The following is a 21,216-nucleotide window of genomic DNA, read 5'->3' as shown; positions in this document are numbered from 1 at the left end:
TTCTTTTTCTAACATTGTACACATAAATTTATATTTAATTCAACTCCTTAATATACATAACCATTACCATATGATTACTCTATGGCTAATCATTATAATCACTACTCCGATTATCAGGCATTCTCTCCTAATTAAAGAAGCAGAAACGACTTGTAGCATACAAGAATTTTTCCATGTCAGCTTAAGCGTTCTTCAAATCCAAACTTTTAGCCTAACTTCACTAATTATTTAATCATTGTCAATTCATTGTATCTTCCCCTAACCATTTCTATATATATATATATATATATATATATCAATTGAATCATATTAACCATATAATAAGTGAAAGTCCCTTGGATGACCCTATTTTCTTAGGGGTGACTTGGTAATTCTGATGAACTGACTCATTTAGCTTTCAAATCATGTGCACGTGTGCATTTTGGCAGACCACTTAATTTGATTTCATTGGTTTCTTTTTTGTTATTTTCCTTTCTCCAATTTCTGTCTCACTCTCTATTTCTGGATCCGTATGCTTTCTCTTTTCTGCGTTCTCTCTCTCTCTTCCTGTGAGTTCTTCTTCTTCGTACTTTCCTTTTTGCTCATTTTTTGTTCTAAATCTTTTGTGTTCTTAGTCCTTTTATTTTTGTCTTATTACTCCTGTATGTACTTATTATCTGCTTTTTGGTATTTTTTAGGAATTTTCTTGTGACTGTTTCAATTTTCTTGATGCTAAGTAGTAGAGAAATGGAAGAATACGAAGAAAATAGTTCTATTATTCCATTGTGTTTCCCTCCGTTTTACAAACATGCATAACAGGTTCTCATCAACTTCTCATTGTATTAGCAAGGGGAGCCTAAGTGAATTATTCAGTACTTAATTGGGATATATTTGTGCCTCATGTGTTCCAATCCAGTTCAAAAGCTGTTCTTTAGTGTTGCATGTGTTATCTTGTTGATACATAATTCAGCAAGTATGATTTCTTTTGTATTTATTTTTTGTTTTTTCTTGTTTTTAGTTTTCTTCAATTGTGATCCTATCATTAATTTTGTACTTGGCTTCAGTTTCTAATACCATTTTCTTGCTGGTTGTTGGTTTGATTTGCTGCGTATTCAGCAATTTTTGTATTTCCTTCTAATGAATCAGATTCAACATTATAATGAGAATGCTATGCAAAGCAGCCAAAGATTCAGTTTGAGTACAAAGCCAAAGGCGATATCGTAGAAATGTTGCACAGACCCATATGTATAGGAACAGAAAAAGAATCACCTTGATACTAAACCTAGTTTTCGATCGGACAAGAGAAGCAACTAGAGTTTACTTTTTTGTTAGACCGACACTCAAGACCCAGTTGCGAGCAATAGCGTCTTTCCCCTTTTACTGTCAAAAAACGATCTCTGAATTTACTAGCACTAGAATTAGATGTGAGTATCATATTTTGTAGGCTAAATCAATAGTTTGCACGACAAAGTATGTTGATAGAAGTTAGAGTCATCTAATGCATTTTGAAACTCTTAGGTTCCTTATATTTTTTAAAAGACCTAAACTTCGTACTGTTTAATGATAATATTGATGTAGAGCAGACTTTGAGTAGTGCTCCTTTCAATAGATTTGAGGAAGGCTTATTGAATTACTTGCAATTTAATACCTGAGATAGGACATCTATCCCCTGATAGGAGAAAGCTTCCGAACAATATTATGGTGAAGATTTATGAACCCAATAGGCTGTTGTTTTATTTTAGATGTTACAGAATTATAGTGACTGAAGTGATTACCTTACTTCCTGATTCTAAAACTGAAGTTGAAAAGGCGAAGTTGTTAAGCTTAGAACTTATATTGACCTATTAAGATATATTTTCTCACCTTTCTCCTTCTGTAGCTTGCTGTAGAATGGCTTAAGCTTGTCCACCTCTGTAGATAATGATCTTATCGCTACACACTATGTTATAGGTAGATCGAAGTAACAAGATTTTGTATATACACAGTAAACCACATGTAATGTGACTTTGAAGTTTATGATTCGAGATATATACACTAATGTTATTATGTCTCTGTTAGCTTTTGATTTATCCAGCTAAACTTTGTATGTTCTAATAAACCTTTCCTTGTCTCTATGTCACTGGTGACACTATTACAATCTAAATGCTGAAAAAGGATTTTCCTTATTGCAATTTAATTTATTTTCGGTTGAGAAGGACTCTTTCTTATTTACTGAATTTTGTTTCATAAATTTCCTACTTCAGGCTTCTTTTTCTTTCCATGGGGGACGTGAAGTTGACATAGACTTTTCTATATGAGGCTAGCCAAATAATGTTATGTTTCTGCTTGACTCTTAACTTGCGTATCGTTCTTCCTTGACTTCTCTTAAATAAGAGAAACTATTTATCTTTATCTTACTTGAATAGACAACTGATATGAAATTGGGGTTTTGAGTCTAATATTTTTCCTGACAGACCTTTATCGGCTCATAAACTGGAGAACGAACAATTATCGTACCGCCCCTCATCTAATATAAAATCAATGAGCAGATTAGGGATCATTCCTCCATGATAATGTGTGAGTAATATCGCTCTCATCACTATTTGATGATCTGTGTCGTCTTATTATTTTATCACTAAATCTCTATCTTCCTATACTTGATCATTGTTTGGTCACAACTATTAAGGTTTTTGGCTTCCTATACATGATCATTATTTAGTCATAGCTATTATTTTCTGGCAGATTCTAAATGCAGAAGTGGGGCTAAAAATGGTGAAGTAACATGCAAAAAGATGACAGTTGGGGCATCACTATCACTTTAATTGGATACTACAAAATACTGGACAAGATGCACCGTGCTAGAGCGGGCGCGGATGGAAACTTTGTGGTAAGATGGAAGGATCTTGTAGCGAGGATGTTTCTAGCTAGATTAACATTTTTGGAGTTTGTATCGTATGACTGTTTGAGTAGCGTAGCACCAGTCATCATCTTCAGATTTCAACTCTGGAAGACCGCCTGTAATGTGGTAAATGTCCTGCTAGCTATTGAATGAACTGCTACATTTGCACACTTCTTCGATTAGAAACTTTCTCTTATTGGATTTCAAGTTTAAGTAGGATTTTGCTGAGGTGTTACAAGGTTTTTTTTTACCTTTTGGCGGGGCTGAATGTGTGTATAGGTTGAACCCCTTGTGTTGCTATAAATATTTACCTATCAATAGCATATGAATTGTAGTCTATTACAAAATAGTTACTCTAAGAGTTAATCAAGTTAACTGTATTCAATTTAAATTTCTAATTTACTATTGCATCTAACAGATGATTCCTTCGCATAAATTATTTTGGCAGGAGACTAATATGGTATTGGTGATGTGGAAGGGAAGGAGTGCATCAATGCTGGGGTAAGGACGGTTTGTAGCTTATCTCACCATGAAGGTCATGAGGTATTATTTTATCCTACGACTGACATATTTATTAGTCAGTGGTGGTTAAGTTAGTACTCTAAGGCTGCTGATGGTAATATTTCTCCTTATATGCTGAAACTTTGTCACGATCCCAAACCATCCCGATCGTAATGACGCCTATCGCAATACTAGGCCAGCCGATTCAACATTTAAAACATAAAAGGGTCTTTTTCTTAATTCATTTACTAATGAGATATTATCACAAATCTTTTGTTTAAACATTTCAAAACAAGCGGAAACAAATATGCAAGACATCAAACACTGCCTGATCCCAGTGTCACTAGTCATGAGCCACTAAAATACAATCTGAAACTGACTACTCAATACAAGATGAGTCTGATAAAAATAAATAGTAAAAGATAGGAAGAAGAAAGGCAGGGCGGCGGATTCCATGCAGCTACCTTGCTAACTCCGGAAATGCTCTGAACGAGAGAAACAACTCTCACTCGGATGCTCTGGCACCTGGATATGCACACAAGGTGCATCGAGTAACGTGAGTACGCCAACTGAGTAAGTAACAATTATAAATAAAGGCTGAGTGCAATGACGAGCATTTAAAATCATATACATATCATAACATAAAAACCTCAGTGGGAATAACAAGATCAAATCAGTAATTTAATTCTGAGCATCCAGTAAAAACTCCAGCTTCAAAGAAAGTCGTTAAAACATTTACTCAACATTTTCAATAGAGGGTCAGTATAAAGAAGAGTGAAAACAGTATTTTCATAAAACAAGCCCTTCGGGCAAAGTATCCCTCATATATATTGCCCCTCGGGCAAGCCTCTCAGTCACTCGTGACTCAACTCTCATCAATCAACACTCATACTCCGCACTCATGCTCAATAGATCTCTTATAATAACCGCTGCGGCGTGCAGCCCGATCCATAAATATATAGTCAACGGCGCTCACTGGGGGTGTGCAGACTCCGGAGGGGCTCCTACAGCCCAAGCGCTATATCGCTGCGGCGTGCAGCCCGATCTACATATATATATATATATGTATATATATATATATATATATATATATAATGCTGCGGCGTGCAGCCCGATCCATAACTATCCTTACAATCCGGCCCTCGGCCCCGCTCGCTCATCAGTCTCACAAGCCACTCGGGCATCTCAGTGCAAACTCAGGGAACTCAGCCCAAAACACTTCCATTGTCACGACCCCAGTTCGCCCTCCGAGAACATGTCGTGATGGCACCTAATCCCTACGACTAGGTAAGCCTAACAATGCGGAAATAACATAACTTGCGAAAACAATTAATTAAACTAAACAAACTAGAAGGGTAACTGCATAGAAATGCCGTTCGGCATATACAACCCAATAATGCGGAAGTCTACAATATCACCCCAAAATCCGGAAACTCACGGGAACACAAGCTAACGGAAGGTAATACACTGCTCTAACACCAGAATGTCTAAAACAACAGTACGAAAGGAAAAGCTAACTGCTAAAGCTAGAATAACATAGAGACTCCTGGTCCGCGGACGAGGCAGATGTACCTCGAAGTCTCTGCTAGGTCTCTCCGCCTCGAGAGTGATACGCCTGGGATGAAGTACCTGGATCTGCACATAAAAAACATGCACAGAAGGGGCATAAGTACACCACAGCGGTACTTAGTAAGTGCCAAGCCTAACCTCGGTTGGGTAGTGGCGAGAAAGGTCAGGGCCCTACTGAGAATAAGCATAATAATAAATCTTGCAACAGCATGAAATAAACGGAAGTAATGAGTACAGCTATGAAGTAAGAACGGTTATACAAGGCAACAATTAACACTCAGAGAATAAGACAACACAGAGTAAAACAGCTCAATACTAATACCAACAACGAGGATCTCCCAGGATACTATCCTGTAGTCCATTTCATCAACTGTCCAAGGAGCTCCGGGGATACCGTCCCGTAGTCCATCATATGAGTATAGCTGAAGGATCTCCCGGGATACCGTCCCGTAGTCCAATTATCAAGGTCCAGGGGAATCTATCGGGAATCTAACCCGCAGTTCCGAAGTAAATGTGCAGGGGGATCTACCGGGAATCTAACCCGTAGTCCCAAAGTAAACAAACAAGGGGGGAGCTACCGGAATCCCACATCCGTAGTCCTAATGTAAATACGCGGTCACAACACGAAGAATATTCAAAAATGAAGCTCAAAAATACAAGGCAACAGATAGTTCTAGCCTAACATGCTTCACGTAGTGCAAACAAGGCAACTTGAACAAATAGACAATTTAGAACAACTAAGCATGTTTTTCTGGCTAACACAGTCTATAATTGCAAATAAAATAAAGCGGATAAGAAAGAAACTCAATCTAAATATTTAAAGTAAAACCGAATTTTTCAACAATTAGCTCAAGTACGCGCTCGTCACCTCACGTACAAGGCATTCAATTACCAAATATCATATCCTAAGGGGAAAGGTCCCCCACACAAGGTTAGACAAGCCACTTACCTCAAACCGGCTCCAAAATCAACTCGAAACCACACCTTTGCCACGAGTATCCGACTCCAAATGGCCCAAATATATTCAATTCAATTACATATCGTAAATAACATCTTAAGCAACTGATTCTACTATTAAATTTAAAGCTAAGACGCGAATTTAGGTAAAATGACCAAAACGCCCCTCAGGCCAACGTCTCGGAACCAGATAATTTTCACATTTTCAGAACCCTCGCACTCTCACGAGTCTAACCATACAAAAATCTCCCAAATCGAAGGTCATACACCCACCCAAAACTCAATAATTCGGTCTAAGAAGTTTCTTCCAATTTTTCCCAATTTTTGATCCCCAATCCGAATTTAAATGATAAAATTAACTATAGATTGATGGAATATAGCTAGAAAGGATTAAAGAAACGTTACCCAATGATCTCCTCTTCAAATCCCTCTCAAAATCGCCCTCAACCGAGCTCCAATTTGATTTTTCTAACTTTTCAAACTAAACCCTCGAATTTCATATTTCAGTCCAGTGATTTCCTCCTCTGCGGTCAAGGGACCACCTCTGCGGTCCCGCTTCTGCGGAACATGTGCCGCTTCTGCGGCTTTCATTAAGGACTCCAATTTTCGCATCTGCGGTCCTGATCTCGCAGATGCGGTTCCGCTTCTGCGGAAAATCCACCGCATCTGCGGAAGCTGCTGAACCACCCTAAACCCGCTTCTGCGATTTCCTTAGCCGCATCTGCGGTACCACATCTGCGGTTCCCAAACCGCAGATGCGAAAATACCAAAAGCAGCAAAAATCTGCCATCTCTCAACTTCAAATATCTTTCCGACAACCATCCGAAATCATCCCGAGGCCCCCGGGGCCTCAACCAAAAGCACTAATAACACCTAATACCTTATTCAAACTTGTAACAATCCTTAAACCACCTAAAACAACGCCGGGAACCTCGAATTAATCAATGATTCAAGCCTAAGAACTTCAAATTCTCACAAAAAATGCTTTCCATCAAAAACCTAACTAAAACACGTCCGAATGACCTGAAATTTTGCACACACATCCCAAATGACATGACGGAGCTACTGCAACTTTCGGAATTCCATTCCGACCCTCGGATCAAAATCTCACTATCAGAACGGAAACTTCAAAAATTCAAACTTCGGCATTTCAAGCCTAAATCAGCTACGGACCTCCAAAACACATTCCGGACACGCTCCCAACCCCGAAATCACCTAACAGAGCTAATGGAACTATCGGATTTCCATTCCGAGGCCGTGTTCACACTATTCCGACTACGGGCAACTTTCCAACACTTAAGCTCTCATTTAGGGACTAAGTGTCCCAGAACTCTTCGAAACTCAAAACCGAACGTCCCGGCAAATCAAAATAGCAGAAATAAACTTGGGGAAAACAGTTAATAGGGGATCGGGGCGTTAATTCTTAAGACGACCGGCCGGGTCGTCACATCCTCCTCCACTTAAACATTCGTTCGTCCTCGAACGAGCATAAATACATACCTGAAGTAGTGAAAAGATGAGGGTAACTGTTGCGCATATCCTGCTCGGTCTCCCAGGTCGCCTCCTCGGCCGACTGACCCCGCCACTGAACCTTTACTGAAGCAATGTTCTTTGACCTCAACTTTCGGATCTGCCTGTCCAATACAGCCACTGGCTCCTCAACATAGGATAGATCCTTGTCCAACTGGACTGAACTGAAATCCAATACGTGCCACGGGTCACCGTGATACCTCCGGAGCATCGAAACATGAAATACCAGATAAACCCCGGCCAAACTGGGAGGTAAGGCAAGCTCCTAAACAACCTCCCCAACTCGCCTCAAAATCTCAAAAGGGCCAATAAACCTCGGACTCAACTTCCCTTTCTTCCCAAACCTCATGACGCCTTTCATAGGCGAAACCCGAAGCAGAACCCGCTCACCAACCATATACGAAACATCACGAACCTTCCTGTCCGCGTAGCTCTTCTATCTAGACTGGGCTGTACGGAGTCTATCCTGAATCATCTTAACCTTCTCCAATGCGTCTTGAACCAACTCTGTGCCCAATAGCCTGGCCTCACCCGGCTCAAACCAACCCACCGGAGATCTACACCTCCTACCATATAAAGCCTCATACGGCGCCGTCTGAATGCTGGACTGATAACTGTTGTTGTAAGCAAACTCCGCCAATGGCAAGAACTGATCCCAAGACCTTCCATACTCAATCACACACGCACGGAGCATATCCTCTATCTGAATAGTGCACTCGGACTGTCCGTCCGTCTGGGGGTGAAATGTTGTGCTCAACTCCACCCGAGTACCTAGCTCCTGCTACACAGCTCTCCAGAACTGCGATGTAAACTGAGTACCTCTGTCTGAAATAATAGAAACTGGAATACCATGCAGACGGACAATCTCCCGGATATAAATCTCCGCCAACCGCTCCGATGAATAAGTTGTGCACACAGGAATGAAATGAGCGGACTTGGTCAGCCGATCCACAATAACCCAAATGGCATCGAACTTCTTCAAAGTCCGTGGGAATCCCGATACAAAGTCCATGGTGATGCGCTCCCATTTTCACTCCGGAATCTCTATCTGCTGAAGCAACCCACCCGGTCGCGGGTGCTCATACTTCACCTGCTGGCAGTTGAGGCATCTAGACACATATCCAACTATATCTTTCTTCATCCGCCTCCACCAATAGTGCTGCCTCAAGTCCTGATACATCTTCGCGGCACCCGGATGGATGGAATACCGCAAACTATGGGCCTCTGCTAAAATCAACTCTCAAAGCTCATCAACATTGGGCACACAAATTCGACCCTGCATCCTCAATACCCCGTCATCTCCAATGGTCATATCTCTGGCATCACCATGCTGAACCTTGTCCTTAAGGACAAGCAAATGAGGGTCATCATACTGCTGCTCCCTGATACGATCAAATAAAGAAGACCGGGAAACCACACAAGCTAGAACCTGACTGGGCTCCGAAAGATCCAATCTCACAAACTGGCTGGCTAAGGCCTGAACATCCATCGCCATAGGCCTCTCTGAAGCTGGTATATATGCCAAACTCTCCGCCCGGCGACTCAAGGCATCCGCCACCACATTGGCCTTGCCCGGGTGATACGGAATAGTAATATCATAGTCCTTCAGCAACTCTAACCATCTCCTCTGGCGCAAATTTAGATCCTTTTGCTTGAACAAGTGCTGCAAACTCAGGTGGTCAGTATAGATCTCACAAGGCACATCGTACAAATAATGACGCCAGATCTTCAAGGCATGAACAATAGCAGCTAACTCAAGGTCGTGGACAGGGAAATTCTTCTCATGTATCTTCAATTGTCTGGACGCGTAGGCAATCACCCTACCGTCCTGCATCAACACCGCTCCGAGGCCAACTCTCGAGGCATCACAATAAACAGTATAAGACCCCGAACCGGTAGGCAATATCAAAATTAAGGCTGTAGTCAAAGCTGTCTTGAGCTTCTGAAAGCTCGCCTCACACTCCTCTGTCCACTGAAATGGGGCACCCTTCTGGGTCAATTTAGTCATAGGGGCCGCAATCGATGAAAATCCCTCCACAAAACGACGGTAGTAGCCCGCCAAACCAAGGAAACTGCGAATCTCTGTAGCTGAGGACGGCCTGGGCCAATTCTGCACGTCCTCTATCTTCCTCGGATCCACCCGAATGCCCTCACTCGAAACCACGTGGCCTAAGAATGCCACATACTCAACCAAAACTCACATTTTGAGAACTTTGCATATAACTTCTTCTCTCTCAAGGTCTGAAGCACGGTCCTTAGGTGCTGCTCATGATCTTCTCGACTCCGGGAATACACCAGAATATCATCAATAAAAACAATAACAAACGAGTCGAGATATGGCCTGAACACACTGTGCATCAAATGCATGAAAGCTGCTGGGGTATTGGTCAGCCCAAATGACATAACAAGGAACTCGTAATGACCATACCGAGTCCTGAAGGCAGTCTTCGGGATATCTGGCTCCCGAATCTTCAACTGATGGTAACCTGAGCGCAAGTCAATCTTAGAAAACACTTGTGCGCCCTGAAGCTGGTCAAACAAATCATCAATGTGAGGCAAAGGATAACGGTTCTTCATTGTAACCTTGTTCAACTAGCGATAATCACTACACATACGCATGGAACCATCCTTTTTCTACACAAATAAGACAGGAGCACCCCACGGTGAAACACTGGGGCGAATAAAACCCTTATCAAGCAATTCCTGCAACTGATCCTTCAACTCAGGAGGAGCCATACGATACGGAGGAATGGAAATGGGCTGAGTGCCCGGCAACAGATCAATGCCAAAATCAATGTCTCTATTGGGCGGCATGCCCGGAAGGTCAGCTGGAAACACATCGGGATAATCCCGTACCACTGGGACTGAATCAACAGAAAGGTTATCAGCACTGACATCTCTCACATAAGCTAAATATGCGGCACACCCCTTCTCAACCATACGCTGAGCTTTAAGGAAAGAGATAACTCTACTGGGAGTGTGATTTAAAGTACCACTCCACTCAACACGCGGAATACCTAGCATAGCCAGCGTCACAGTCTTGGCGTGACAATCAAGAATAGCAAAATGGGGCGACAACCAGTCCATGCCCAAGATAATATCAAAATCAACCATACCGAGTAATAATAAATCCGCTCTGGTCTCAAAACCACGAATAGTAACCAGACATGACTGATAAACGCGGTCCACAACAAGAGAATCCCCCACAGGAGTAGAAACATAAATTGGGGCACTCAAAAAATCCCGAGGCACACCCAAATATGGAGCAAAGTAAGAAGAAACATAAGAATAAGTAGAGCCCGAATCGAATAGAACCGATGCCTTTCTGTGACAAACCAGTATAATACCTGTAATCACAGAGTCGGAGGCAACAACCTCGGTACGAGCAGGAATAGCATAATATCTGGCCTGGCCTTTCTCTCGCGGGCGACCTCTACCTCCCCGACCTCTGCCCCTAGCCGGCTGGGTAGATGGGGTGGCAGTTGGAGCTGTAACCATGGCCTGAGAACTCTGAGGAGCACGCTATGGCTGAGCAGTCTGTGAAGATGCACCCCTACCAAGTTTGGGGCAGTCCCTAACCATGTGGCGTGTATCACCACACTCGAAACAAGCTCTGGGAGAACGCGGTGGCTGTGACTAACTAGGGTCAGGTCTGCTGGACTGACCTCTGAAAGCACCCCGCGTAGGAGGCGCGCTAGAAACTGGAGGTGCATAGTAAGGCTCCTGAGGTATAGGCGGAGCTGGAGCACTGCTAGCTGCTGGAAGAGCTGAATGAACGGGGCGACCTGCATAACCTCTGCCATAATGACCTGCTGCTTGGATACGGGCACCAGAGTAGTGACCCGACTCTCGAGACCTCTTGGCCTCCCTCTCCCCTCGCTCCCTGGCGAGCATACCCTCAATCCTCCTAGCAATGCTCACTACCTGCTGATAAGGAATGTCCATCTCCAACTCTCGAGCCATGCTAGATTTGATGGGTGGGATAAGACCCTCAATGAACCTACGAACTCTCTCACGAACTGTAGCAACCAAGGCCGGTGCATGCCTGGCCAACCTGGTATAGCGGATAGCATACTCCGAAACGGTCAAAGCAGCCCGGCGCAAATGCTCAAACTCTGCGCGCCATGCGTCCCTCAGACTCTGGGGAACAAACTCTCTCATGAACATATCTAAGAACTAGGTCCAGGTCAGTGTGGCAGCCTTGGCTGGACTATCTATCTCATAAGTGCGCCACCAATCATAGGCGGCTCCCCGAAGCTGGAAGCCAGTGAAGGAAACCCCACTAGACTCTACTATGCCCATAGTGCGAAGAATACGGTGACACTCCTCTAGAAATCCCAAGGCATTGTCTGATGCTAATCCACTGAATAATGCGGATCATACTTCTTGAACCTCTCAAGTCTCCGCTGCTCGTCCTATGAAGCAGCTGACCCGTCCTCGGGCTGAACTGGCACTGCAGGCGGTGCGGGAATAATCTTGGGGACCTGCTCAACATGCACTCACTACTCAGGAGTGCGGACGGCGGGAGTCTGTGCTCCTTCCCCGGCCTGGGATGTGGTTGCAGCAAGGGGAAGCAACCCAGCCTGAGCCAAGGTGGTGTACATACTCATGGTAGTGGCAGTAGTAGGCGTGCCAGGTGCTTGGGCTCCAGATGGATCTACTGGTGGTGCCTCGGCGGCAGCTCGCGCAGGTGCTCCGGCTGCACCACGTGCGCGTCCTCGACCTCTACCCCGACCCCGGCCTCTGACGGCTGCAGTAAGGGGCACGGGTGCCTGATCATCCCGAGTAGCGCGTGTCCTCACCATCTGTGAGAGAATAGAAGACAGAAGTTTAGAATTTGTGATGTCAAAATATCACACGACAAGGAAATCAAATGAGGTGAGAATATTCCTAACAGTTACATAGCCTCGCGTAGATAAGTACAGACGTCTCCGTACCGATCAGCGAGACTCTAGTAAACCGGCCTGTGTTCCGTGACTCCTATGAACCTAGAGCTCTAATACCAACTTGTCACGACCCCAGTTCGCCCTCCGAGAACATGTCGTGATGGCACCTAGTCCCTACGACTAGGTAAGCCTAACAATGCGAAATAACATAACTTGCGGAAATAATTAATTAAACTAAACAAACTAGAACGGTAACTGCATATAAATGTCGCTCGGCATATACAACCCAATAATGCGGAAGTCTACAATATCATCCTAAAACCCGGAAACTCACGGGAACACAAGCTAACGGAAGGTAATACACTGCTCTAACACCAGAATGTCTAAAACAACAGTACGAAAGGAAAAGCTAACTGCTAAAGCTAGAATAAGATAGAGACTCCTGGTCTGCGGACGAGGCAGATGTACCTCGAAGTCTCTGCTAGGTCTCTCCGCCTCGAGAGTGATACGCCTGGGATGAAGTACCTGAATCTGCACATGAAAAACATGCGCAGAAGGGGCATGAGTACACCACAACGGTACTCAGTAAGTGCCAAGCCTAACCTCGGTTGGGTAGTGGCGAGGAAGGTTAGGGCCCTACTGAGAATAAGCATAATAATAAATCTTGCAACAGCATGAAATAAACGGAAGTAATGAGTACAGCTATGAAGTAAGACAGGTTATACAAGGCAACAATTAACACTTAGAAAATAAGACAACACAGAGTAAAACAGCTCAATACCAATACCAACAACGAGGATCTCCCAGGATACTGTCCTGTAGTCCAGTAAATGTGCAGGGGGATCTACCGGGAATCTAACCCGTAGTCCCAAAGTAAACAAACAAGGGGGGAGCTACCGGAATCCCACATCCGTAGTCCCAATGTAAATACGCAGTCACAACACGAAGAATATACAGAAATGAAGCTCAAAAATACAAGGCAACGGGTAGTTCTAGCCTAACATCTTTCACGTAATGCAAACAAGGCAACTTGAACAAATAGACAATTTAGAACAATTAAGCATGCTTTTCTGGCTAACACAGTCTATAATTGCAAATAAAATAAAGCAGATAAAAAGAAACTCAGTCTAAATATTTAAAGTAAAACCGGATTTTTCAACAATTAGCTCAAGTACGCGCTCGTCACCTCACGTACAAGGCATTCAATTACCAAATATCATATCCTAAGAGGAAAGGTCCCCCACACAAGGTTAGACAAGCCACTTACCTCAAACCGGCTCCAAAATCAACTCGAAACCACATCTTTTCCACGAGTATCCGACTCCAAATGGCCCAAATCTATTCAATTCAATTACATATCGTAAATAACATCTCAAGCAACTGATTCTACTATTAAATTTAAAGCTAAGACGCGAATTTAGGTAAAATGACCAAAACACCCCTTAGGCCAACGTCTCGAAACCGGAAAATTTTCACATTTTCAGAACCCTCGCACTCTCACGAATCTAACCATACAAAAATCTCCCGAATCAGAGGTCAAACACCCACTCAAAACTCAATAATTCAGTCTAAGAAGTTTCTTCCAATTTTTCTCAATTTTTGATCCCCAATCCGAATTTAAATGATAAAATTGACTATAGATTGATGGAATATAACTAGAAAGGATTAAAGAAACGTTACCCAATGATCTCCTCTTCAAATCCCTCTCAAAATCGCCCTCTCCCGAGCTCCAATTTGATTTTTCTATTTTTTGAAACTAAACCCTCGAATTTCATATTTCAGACCAGTGATTTCCGCTTCTACGGTCGAGGGACCGCATCTGCGGTCCTGCTTCTGCGGCTTTCATTAAGGACTCCAATTTCCGCATCTGCGGTCTTGATCTCGCAGATGCGGTTCCACTTCTGTGGAAAATCCACCGCATCTACGGAAGCTGCTGAACCACCCTAAACCCGCTTCTGCGGTTTCCTTAGCCACATCTGCGGTTCCCAAACCGCAGATGCAAAAATACCAGAAGCAGCAAAAATCTGCCATCTCTCAACTTCAAAAATCTTTCCGACAACCTTCCGAAATCAGAATCATATCATCAATACATGCCAGGAACAAAACCCACGCAAAAATTATCAAATTAAATCAAAATTCCCGAAATTGGCCAAACGCAATAACCGGGCCCACGTCTTAGAATCCGATAAAAATCACAACAATAGAATCCTTATCCTCTCACGAGTCTATACATACCAAAATCATCAAAATCAGACCTCAAATGGCTCCTCAAAATCACCTAACGAAGCTATCCGAACCATTAGAATTCACATCTGAGACCTTCTATACATAAGTCAACATCCGGTGGACTTTTCCAACTTAAGCTCCTAAATTAGAGACTAAGTATCTCATTTTACTCCAAGACCACTCCAAACACAGAACAACCAACACGATATGATGAAATACAGCTGAACAACATATAAAGAAGCAGAAATGGAGAAACGGGGTTGTAACTCATGAAACGACCGGCTGGGTCGTTACAAACTTATAAGGACTACTTGGGAAAAATTTTGAATATTTAAGATACTAATTTGCCCTAAATATATACAGCGTCAGGTTTTGTTGTCGTATGATAGCAGTTTGGGATTTCTGCTAGGTCAATTTCTGACACAAGATATTGGAGGTTCTTCAGCTAATGTGTTATACTAATATCATAGTCTCATAGCTTCTTTATGCGTTGAAGATTCAACTAATAAAGAGGCATCTAGCTTGATTTCATTATTAATTTTTATAGCTAGATGTATGGTATTTGAATATGGTATTAGAATTTAAATCTTTTCTTGCTAGGAAGCAAGGTCTATACGTCTAGAACTTCCTTGACAAGCTTTATTCTATTGATAACCACATTCAGAACTTTCTCAGATAAAAAAGTGGTTTCTTTAACTTGAAAATAGTAAATTCATTAAATATTTAGTTTGGTCGATAGCTCATGCTTTAAACCTCTTTGGCAGATGACAATACATGATTTTCTATATTCTGCTCTACTCTTGATGAAGCAGTATCTAGGATCCTATGGTATTTTCATTGGAGTAACAGGTACAATTGAAGCTCTAAAAGTTTCTCAAAATGTTCAACATCTCCAATATTTTCTTCTTAAAAATATTGATTAGCAACCAGATTTTCTTTTTAAAAAAAAAAAGAAATTCTGTTAACTTAGGTTGGTAAGTACCATAGAGCCTTCGAATTTAAAATCTTACACTTTATCTCTCTTATTTCCAATTCTTTGATTATTAATGTTATGCGTAAACATCATTATGTTGTTTTCTAATTTCTTGTCCCTCTAGATTTTAAAGGTTGCTTTTAGATAAATATGATCAAGAAAGTTCTGCTTTGTTTTACTCTTTCCATGATAAATGCGATACTCACTTGTTTGATTTTTCGCTTTAATATTTCTATATTTATAGTCAATAAAATATGCTTATTGTTTGTTTTTACCTTTGACATTAATATATAATAGTTATCCTCCAATTTATTGAATGATGCCCAAAATTTTATAATAAATACATTTTTCAGGTTGCACCACATAGCTAATTGACTTAATTAACTCTGTTTCAGAGAAGCAGTGGAAGGCATTCTCTAGATTGAGTGTTACCTGGTTCGACTTGCATCAACCTTTGAAACTATTTAGTTTTTGTAATCTCTTTGGAGTTTTTACTTGTAATCCGACTTCAAACTATTTAGTTTTTGTAATCCGCTGAATGATGGAAACAAATACTATGTTAAACCTTTGTTTTTGTAATCTTTTAGTTGTACAATGAGCGCAAACGATGTCGAGCATAGGCCCGTGCACAGCACGGGCACCGGCCATCTGGTGTTTATATATATATATATACCAAATTCTTTCTTCACCACGAACAGTGATAGCCGCCGCTGAACCTAAGTGTCCCTTCTCAACGTATTTCACTTCTTCTTTTTTTATATATTTTGGCTAAGACCTCAATTATACTATTTTTGGGTGAAATTCAAAAATAGCCAGATTTACAACTGGTCGTTCAAAAATAGCCCAGTTTCAAAAGTAATTGATATTTAGCCACTTTTTATGTAAAAATAAATCTGAGCGAAAACACTGTTCAAAACCCCGAAAATACGCCAGCATATTATGCTGGAGTTCCAGCATAAGTATACTTGAACTCCAGTATAAGTATACTTGAACTCCAGCATATTATACTGGAGTTCCAAGATAAGTATGCTGGAACTCAAGCATAATATGATGGAGTTCCAACATAAGTACACTAGAACTCCAGCATAATATACTAGATTTCCAACAAGTATACCGGTCCAGCATAATATACTGGAGTTTGGAGCACCGGTGCTCCAGTCTCCAGTATATTATACTAGATCCAGCAAAGTATACTGGTCCAGCATAATATGCTGGAGTTCATACACAGGTGCACCAAACTCCAGTATATTATGCTGGACCGGTCTCTGCTGCAGCAAAATAGTGGCTATTTTTTATTGACTTGGTAAACGCTGACTATTTTTGAATGACNGGAGATGATCTTGCGTGCTTGCTAATATCAGAGAACTTGGGCAGAGTGTGTGGGTTATGAAGGATAGTGACGTTAAAGAGTCGTGGACAAAAATGTATTCCATCAGATGTCCTAACGATCCTGGGAAGTATATGTTTTCTCCACCCCTTTGTATGTCAAGTAAAGGTGAAATTTTGCTTGTGTTTGGATCAGTTTTCATGAAATACAGTCCTGATGATAACTCGATCAGTTATCCAGAGGTGACTAACTTTGATGCATGTCTTGAGGCGGAAATCTACACTGAAAGCCTAGTTTGTCCCCTTCTACAAAATGAACAAAGGACACAAGAACAATGAAGGCTGCAGAAGCTTAGATGAATGACAATCCTGTAACTTACGAAATGTAAGAGCTCTCTTTTATGCAGTTTTTAAAAATACTGTTTTGCTCTGTTTCTTTGTCAAATATAGAACAAGACGTCGCATACATCTTTATAGTACATCTTCCTGGATATCTTGTTTGTCTGTTTTCATTTTTGTATAATTCCATGAAACAACAATTTGTTGCAAGACCAATTATTCGGTTGTAGTTTTTAGTGTCTAACACTAAGTAAATGGCATTGGGCATTTTCTTTTCTCTTGTTGAGAAGTTTCGTAAGGGGTTTCTTCCATAGACAAAGTCACCACAAAGAGCACCAGAGACACTGAAATCATGCCAGGGGAATGTGTGTAACCCTTGACAGAGTTATTGTTTGATCTAGGGCCCACTTTTACTAGTCTTCTTCAGTGAANATATATATATATATATATGTGTGTGTGTGTGTGTGTCTCTCTCTCTCTTTCCTTAATTTTTTTTTATATTTTACCTAATAACTACAAATAAAATTAATTCTCTAGTCTCGTCATTAATTAGTGTGTGTGTCTCTCCCTCTCTCTTTATATATATATATATATATATATATATATATATATATATATATATATACATATTCAGAAAATCTNTATATATATATATGTATGTATGTATGTAAAAAAATCAGGTTATTACAATCTCCCCTACTAAAAAGAACATTCTAATGTTAAGCGAGCTATACCTTAGAAACGAGAGGTATGAATACTTCGTCATTACATTCACCTTATTTGTTCTTCATATTTACACTACATATGCCTCTTGTATGTAACACCCCGTACATTGGGACTAGGTGTGGATATGTTAAATGAGTATTAATCTGATATTTTAGACATATCAAGTGCTAGAGGGATGAGTATGGGTGAAATTAGTTATTTTAGAATCAAGACAAAGAGTGAGGTATGCAAGATTCGATAAATCTACTAAGTTTACAAAAGGTCAGTCTTGCAGCAGGATTTAGTAAAAATGTGTAAGGTATTTTGGAATACTCAAAATACGAAAGTTGTAGGCCTTTGAAATAGCTTTCCAACAATAAATTGTGGAGCCCAAACGGATCTCTATGCAAAATTTTATGTGCGTTTTATAGAACACTACGCAATATGCCCGCCCAGTGTGCGCCCCGTGCGCGGCCGCGCACTTGTGGCAGTGTTACTGGCATTTTGCGTGGTCACGTGCTCGGTCAGGTCATCAGGTGCGCGGGGGGTGCACTTGGGGGTCATTTTAAAGCCCCACTTCGTCCCCCACACCCCCCAAAACACAAAAACTTGCTCTAAAAAGGGGAGCTCTCAAAAATCTAATTCCTTAAGGGTCCCTCCACCATCCAAGGTAAGTTCTAATGGTGATTCTAAGTTAATTTCAAATTTCCAACATCTTATTAACATGGGTAAACCCTCCATATCATTATATATTCCATTGGGACATCATTACTAAAAGAAGGAACCCTAGAACTCGAATTCAAGGGGATTGAACTTCAAAAAGGTAATGTCTTCACCCTCTAATTGATTTTAGCATTGGATTTATGATTATAGACTCTAGTTCATGAGATATGAGTTGATAGGTTTGATAGAAAAGCATGAACGGTTATAGGTTTGGGGTGTTGATTGTTGATTATTGGTTAAGGGTGTTGTTTACCTTATGGGTGATAAAGAATGATGTTGATTATAACCATTTGAGACTTTAGAATTTATCTAGGAGCAAGACAATGGGTTATTGGGTGTAGAGACACCATTAATAAGGACTATGAAGCTTTATGCCACCAAGTGTTTGAGAAAATACCTAAGTAACCAAAACATGAAAATTATTGCTAATGTGGAATCCCTTTGACTTGTATTGATATAGATTAAAGTTGAAAGGGTTGGCGAATATTGTATTACGCTCAAGAGCAGAAAATTAAGGTATGTGAGGCTCTCTCTCTATGTTTGGGAATGTTAATGATTCTCCCTACACTACGTTTCTTTTACGACGTTACTAATTGCCTCAGAAATATAGTTAAGCCTAGTTCCTTGAATAGTTATAGAACTTCTATTCTCTAGCTTCGTAACTCGTTCATGACTTTCATTCTGAATGTTGTGAGCTCAGTGAGTAATCAATATAGACTTGGGTTTGATGCCCATGAGTCTCAGTCTAGATTACTCAGCATGTCATAAACAGTTGAAGTTTCAATTTTCATAATTAGTTCATGAATACATGTCTCAGTTAGTTCTATTCAGCATTCGAGTATCATGTAACTTAATATGATTCAGTATTTCAGTACCATGTATTGTAGTATGATTCTCAATTACTGATTTTAAATCCCTGAATGTTGAACCCCTGTATTTGGGCCTGAGGCCAAAGTTTATGTTTTATGCATCTTTGGGCCTGAGGCTGCAGTTTTTGCTGTATGCATCTTTGGGCCTGAGGTCGCAGTTATGTATACGTATACTTGGGCCCGAGGCCGCAGTTTGTGCACATGTATATTGGGCGTGAGGCCGCAGTTTATTTATTCAGATAAACAGGTGGTTCATCATTCAGAAGAGGGAGTATTTATATCCTTAGTTCCTTTGTTCAGTTCAGTTATCATTTCAGTTATTAGTTATCATTTCAGATATCGGTTATCAGTTATCTTTTCAATTATCAGTTATCAGTTATCGTTCCAATTTATGTTTCAATAGTTATCATTTCAGTATCAATTATCAATTCTCAGTAAACAACTTAGTTTCAGTTTCAGCATTCATAATTCTTTCTTTCAGTTGCTTTACATACCAGTGCAATTCAAATGTACTGACGTCCCTTTTGCCTGGGGCCTGCATCTCACGATGCAGGTAATGATTTACAGGTTGACGATCCAGAGCGTTAGGATTCTCGTACCAGCTATTTGGTGATCCCCAGTTCTTTCGGGGCATTATCATTACCTTACAGTCTTCGGTATTTTCAGATAGTCAGTGTTTTCAATACTTCAATAGAGGCTTCATAGACTAGAGTAACAGCTAGACAGAGTCACAGGCTTTTCATATTAAGTTATGTTGGCTACAAATATATTTCAAAATTGTATTAGTATTTTCGCACTTTGATTTATATCATTTATACTTCTAGTATATCAGCATGTATTAGTTTATCTTCCGCATTCAGTATGTTATGATATCACATGTTGATTCAGTCAGCTAGTGGGTTCGCTCGGTCACATGTAATCAGGCACCGAGTGCCATGTTACGTCCAGGCCCAGGTTCGGGGTGTGACAAAGCTTGGTATCAGAGTACTACGTTCGAGAGTTTTAGGGAGTCTATGAAGTCGTGTCCAGTGAAGTTTCCTTTATATGTGTGTGCCGGCCACTCATATAAACGGTTAACTACCAAGACATCCAGGATTGTCTTATTTCTTTCTACTCTAGATCGTGCCATGATACTTAGAGAAATAGGTAGCCTTCTCTTCCTATCGAATTCCAAACGTATTGGATGCCCAAGCGACACACAGGAGAAACCTAAGGTTCTAGAGAGGACAATTGCCCATTGGGGTATATCTATGGAGTGCAGGTTGGTAACAAATAAGATTTGAGGGTATGTTGAAAGTGGGATGCAATGGATAGTAGTATATATTAGAGCATAACCTAATTAGAAAGTACAAAAGAAGTTATCATGTTTTATGATTATCAGTTTATCTCAGTTACTAGTTAGCGGCCTTTCAGCTAGCAAGTTTATGGTTATTCAGTACGCCGGTATTCAGTTATATGTTTACCAAATATCCAATTTTCAGTGTATCAATATTTCTGGTGACTTGTGAGTATAAAGTGATGCATATGGGTTCTCAAAGAAATTGTAAGTAACAGTGATTATAGCGAAACCTTCGCATATTTTAGGTCTGGATTAAGACCAAGACTCACCGGATGGCGCAGGAAGTGATTTATCAGATGATGGTATACTTTGAAGGATAAGTCTGTGCATGTTAGTGTATTCGTATATGTTTTACCTCCTAGAACAACTTCTTTTAATTTTTGGAAATGGAGCCACAAGTTGGATGATGATAGTTC

General features: G+C 40.9%; 1 protein-coding gene across 6 annotated transcripts; it reads left to right on the top strand.

Moving 5' to 3' along the window:
- On the top strand, positions 492-16,187 carry LOC109225898. 6 transcript variants are annotated; one of them, XR_002068000.1, is made up of 7 exons: positions 492-548; positions 2,223-2,291; positions 2,433-2,535; positions 2,701-2,983; positions 3,306-3,400; positions 15,291-15,375; positions 15,895-16,187. XR_002068000.1 is itself a non-coding variant. In XM_019390710.1 (4 exons), exons 2-4 carry the CDS (start codon positions 2,741-2,743, stop codon positions 15,917-15,919), a joined length of 321 nt encoding a protein of 106 aa, XP_019246255.1. In that variant the 5' UTR covers positions 492-548; positions 2,701-2,740; the 3' UTR covers positions 15,920-16,187. The 6 variants fall into 6 exon arrangements, 1 of the variants encoding a protein (XP_019246255.1); XR_002068001.1 differs by lacking the exon at positions 2,223-2,291; XR_002068003.1 differs by having other exon boundaries at positions 2,223-2,535; positions 2,701-2,845.

The sequence above is a fragment of the Nicotiana attenuata genome, chromosome 1 (genome assembly GCF_001879085.1).
Source record: "Nicotiana attenuata strain UT chromosome 1, NIATTr2, whole genome shotgun sequence".
NCBI classification, from domain to species: Eukaryota; Viridiplantae; Streptophyta; class Magnoliopsida; order Solanales; family Solanaceae; genus Nicotiana; species Nicotiana attenuata.
This window is presented reverse-complemented; position numbering and strand designations above follow the sequence as displayed.

Coding starts and splice junctions, on each gene's coding strand:
- LOC109225898 (XM_019390710.1), top strand. CDS start 2,741: ATGCAAAAAGATGACAGTTGGGGCATCACTATCACTTTAATTGGATAC. Junction 2,984..3,305: donor GGAAGACCGCCTGTAATGTG/GTAAATGTCCTG, acceptor TTATTTTGGCAG/GAGACTAATATGGTATTGGT. Junction 3,359..15,894: donor AGGAGTGCATCAATGCTGGG/GTAAGGACGGTT, acceptor ACTCTGTTTCAG/AGAAGCAGTGGAAGGCATTC.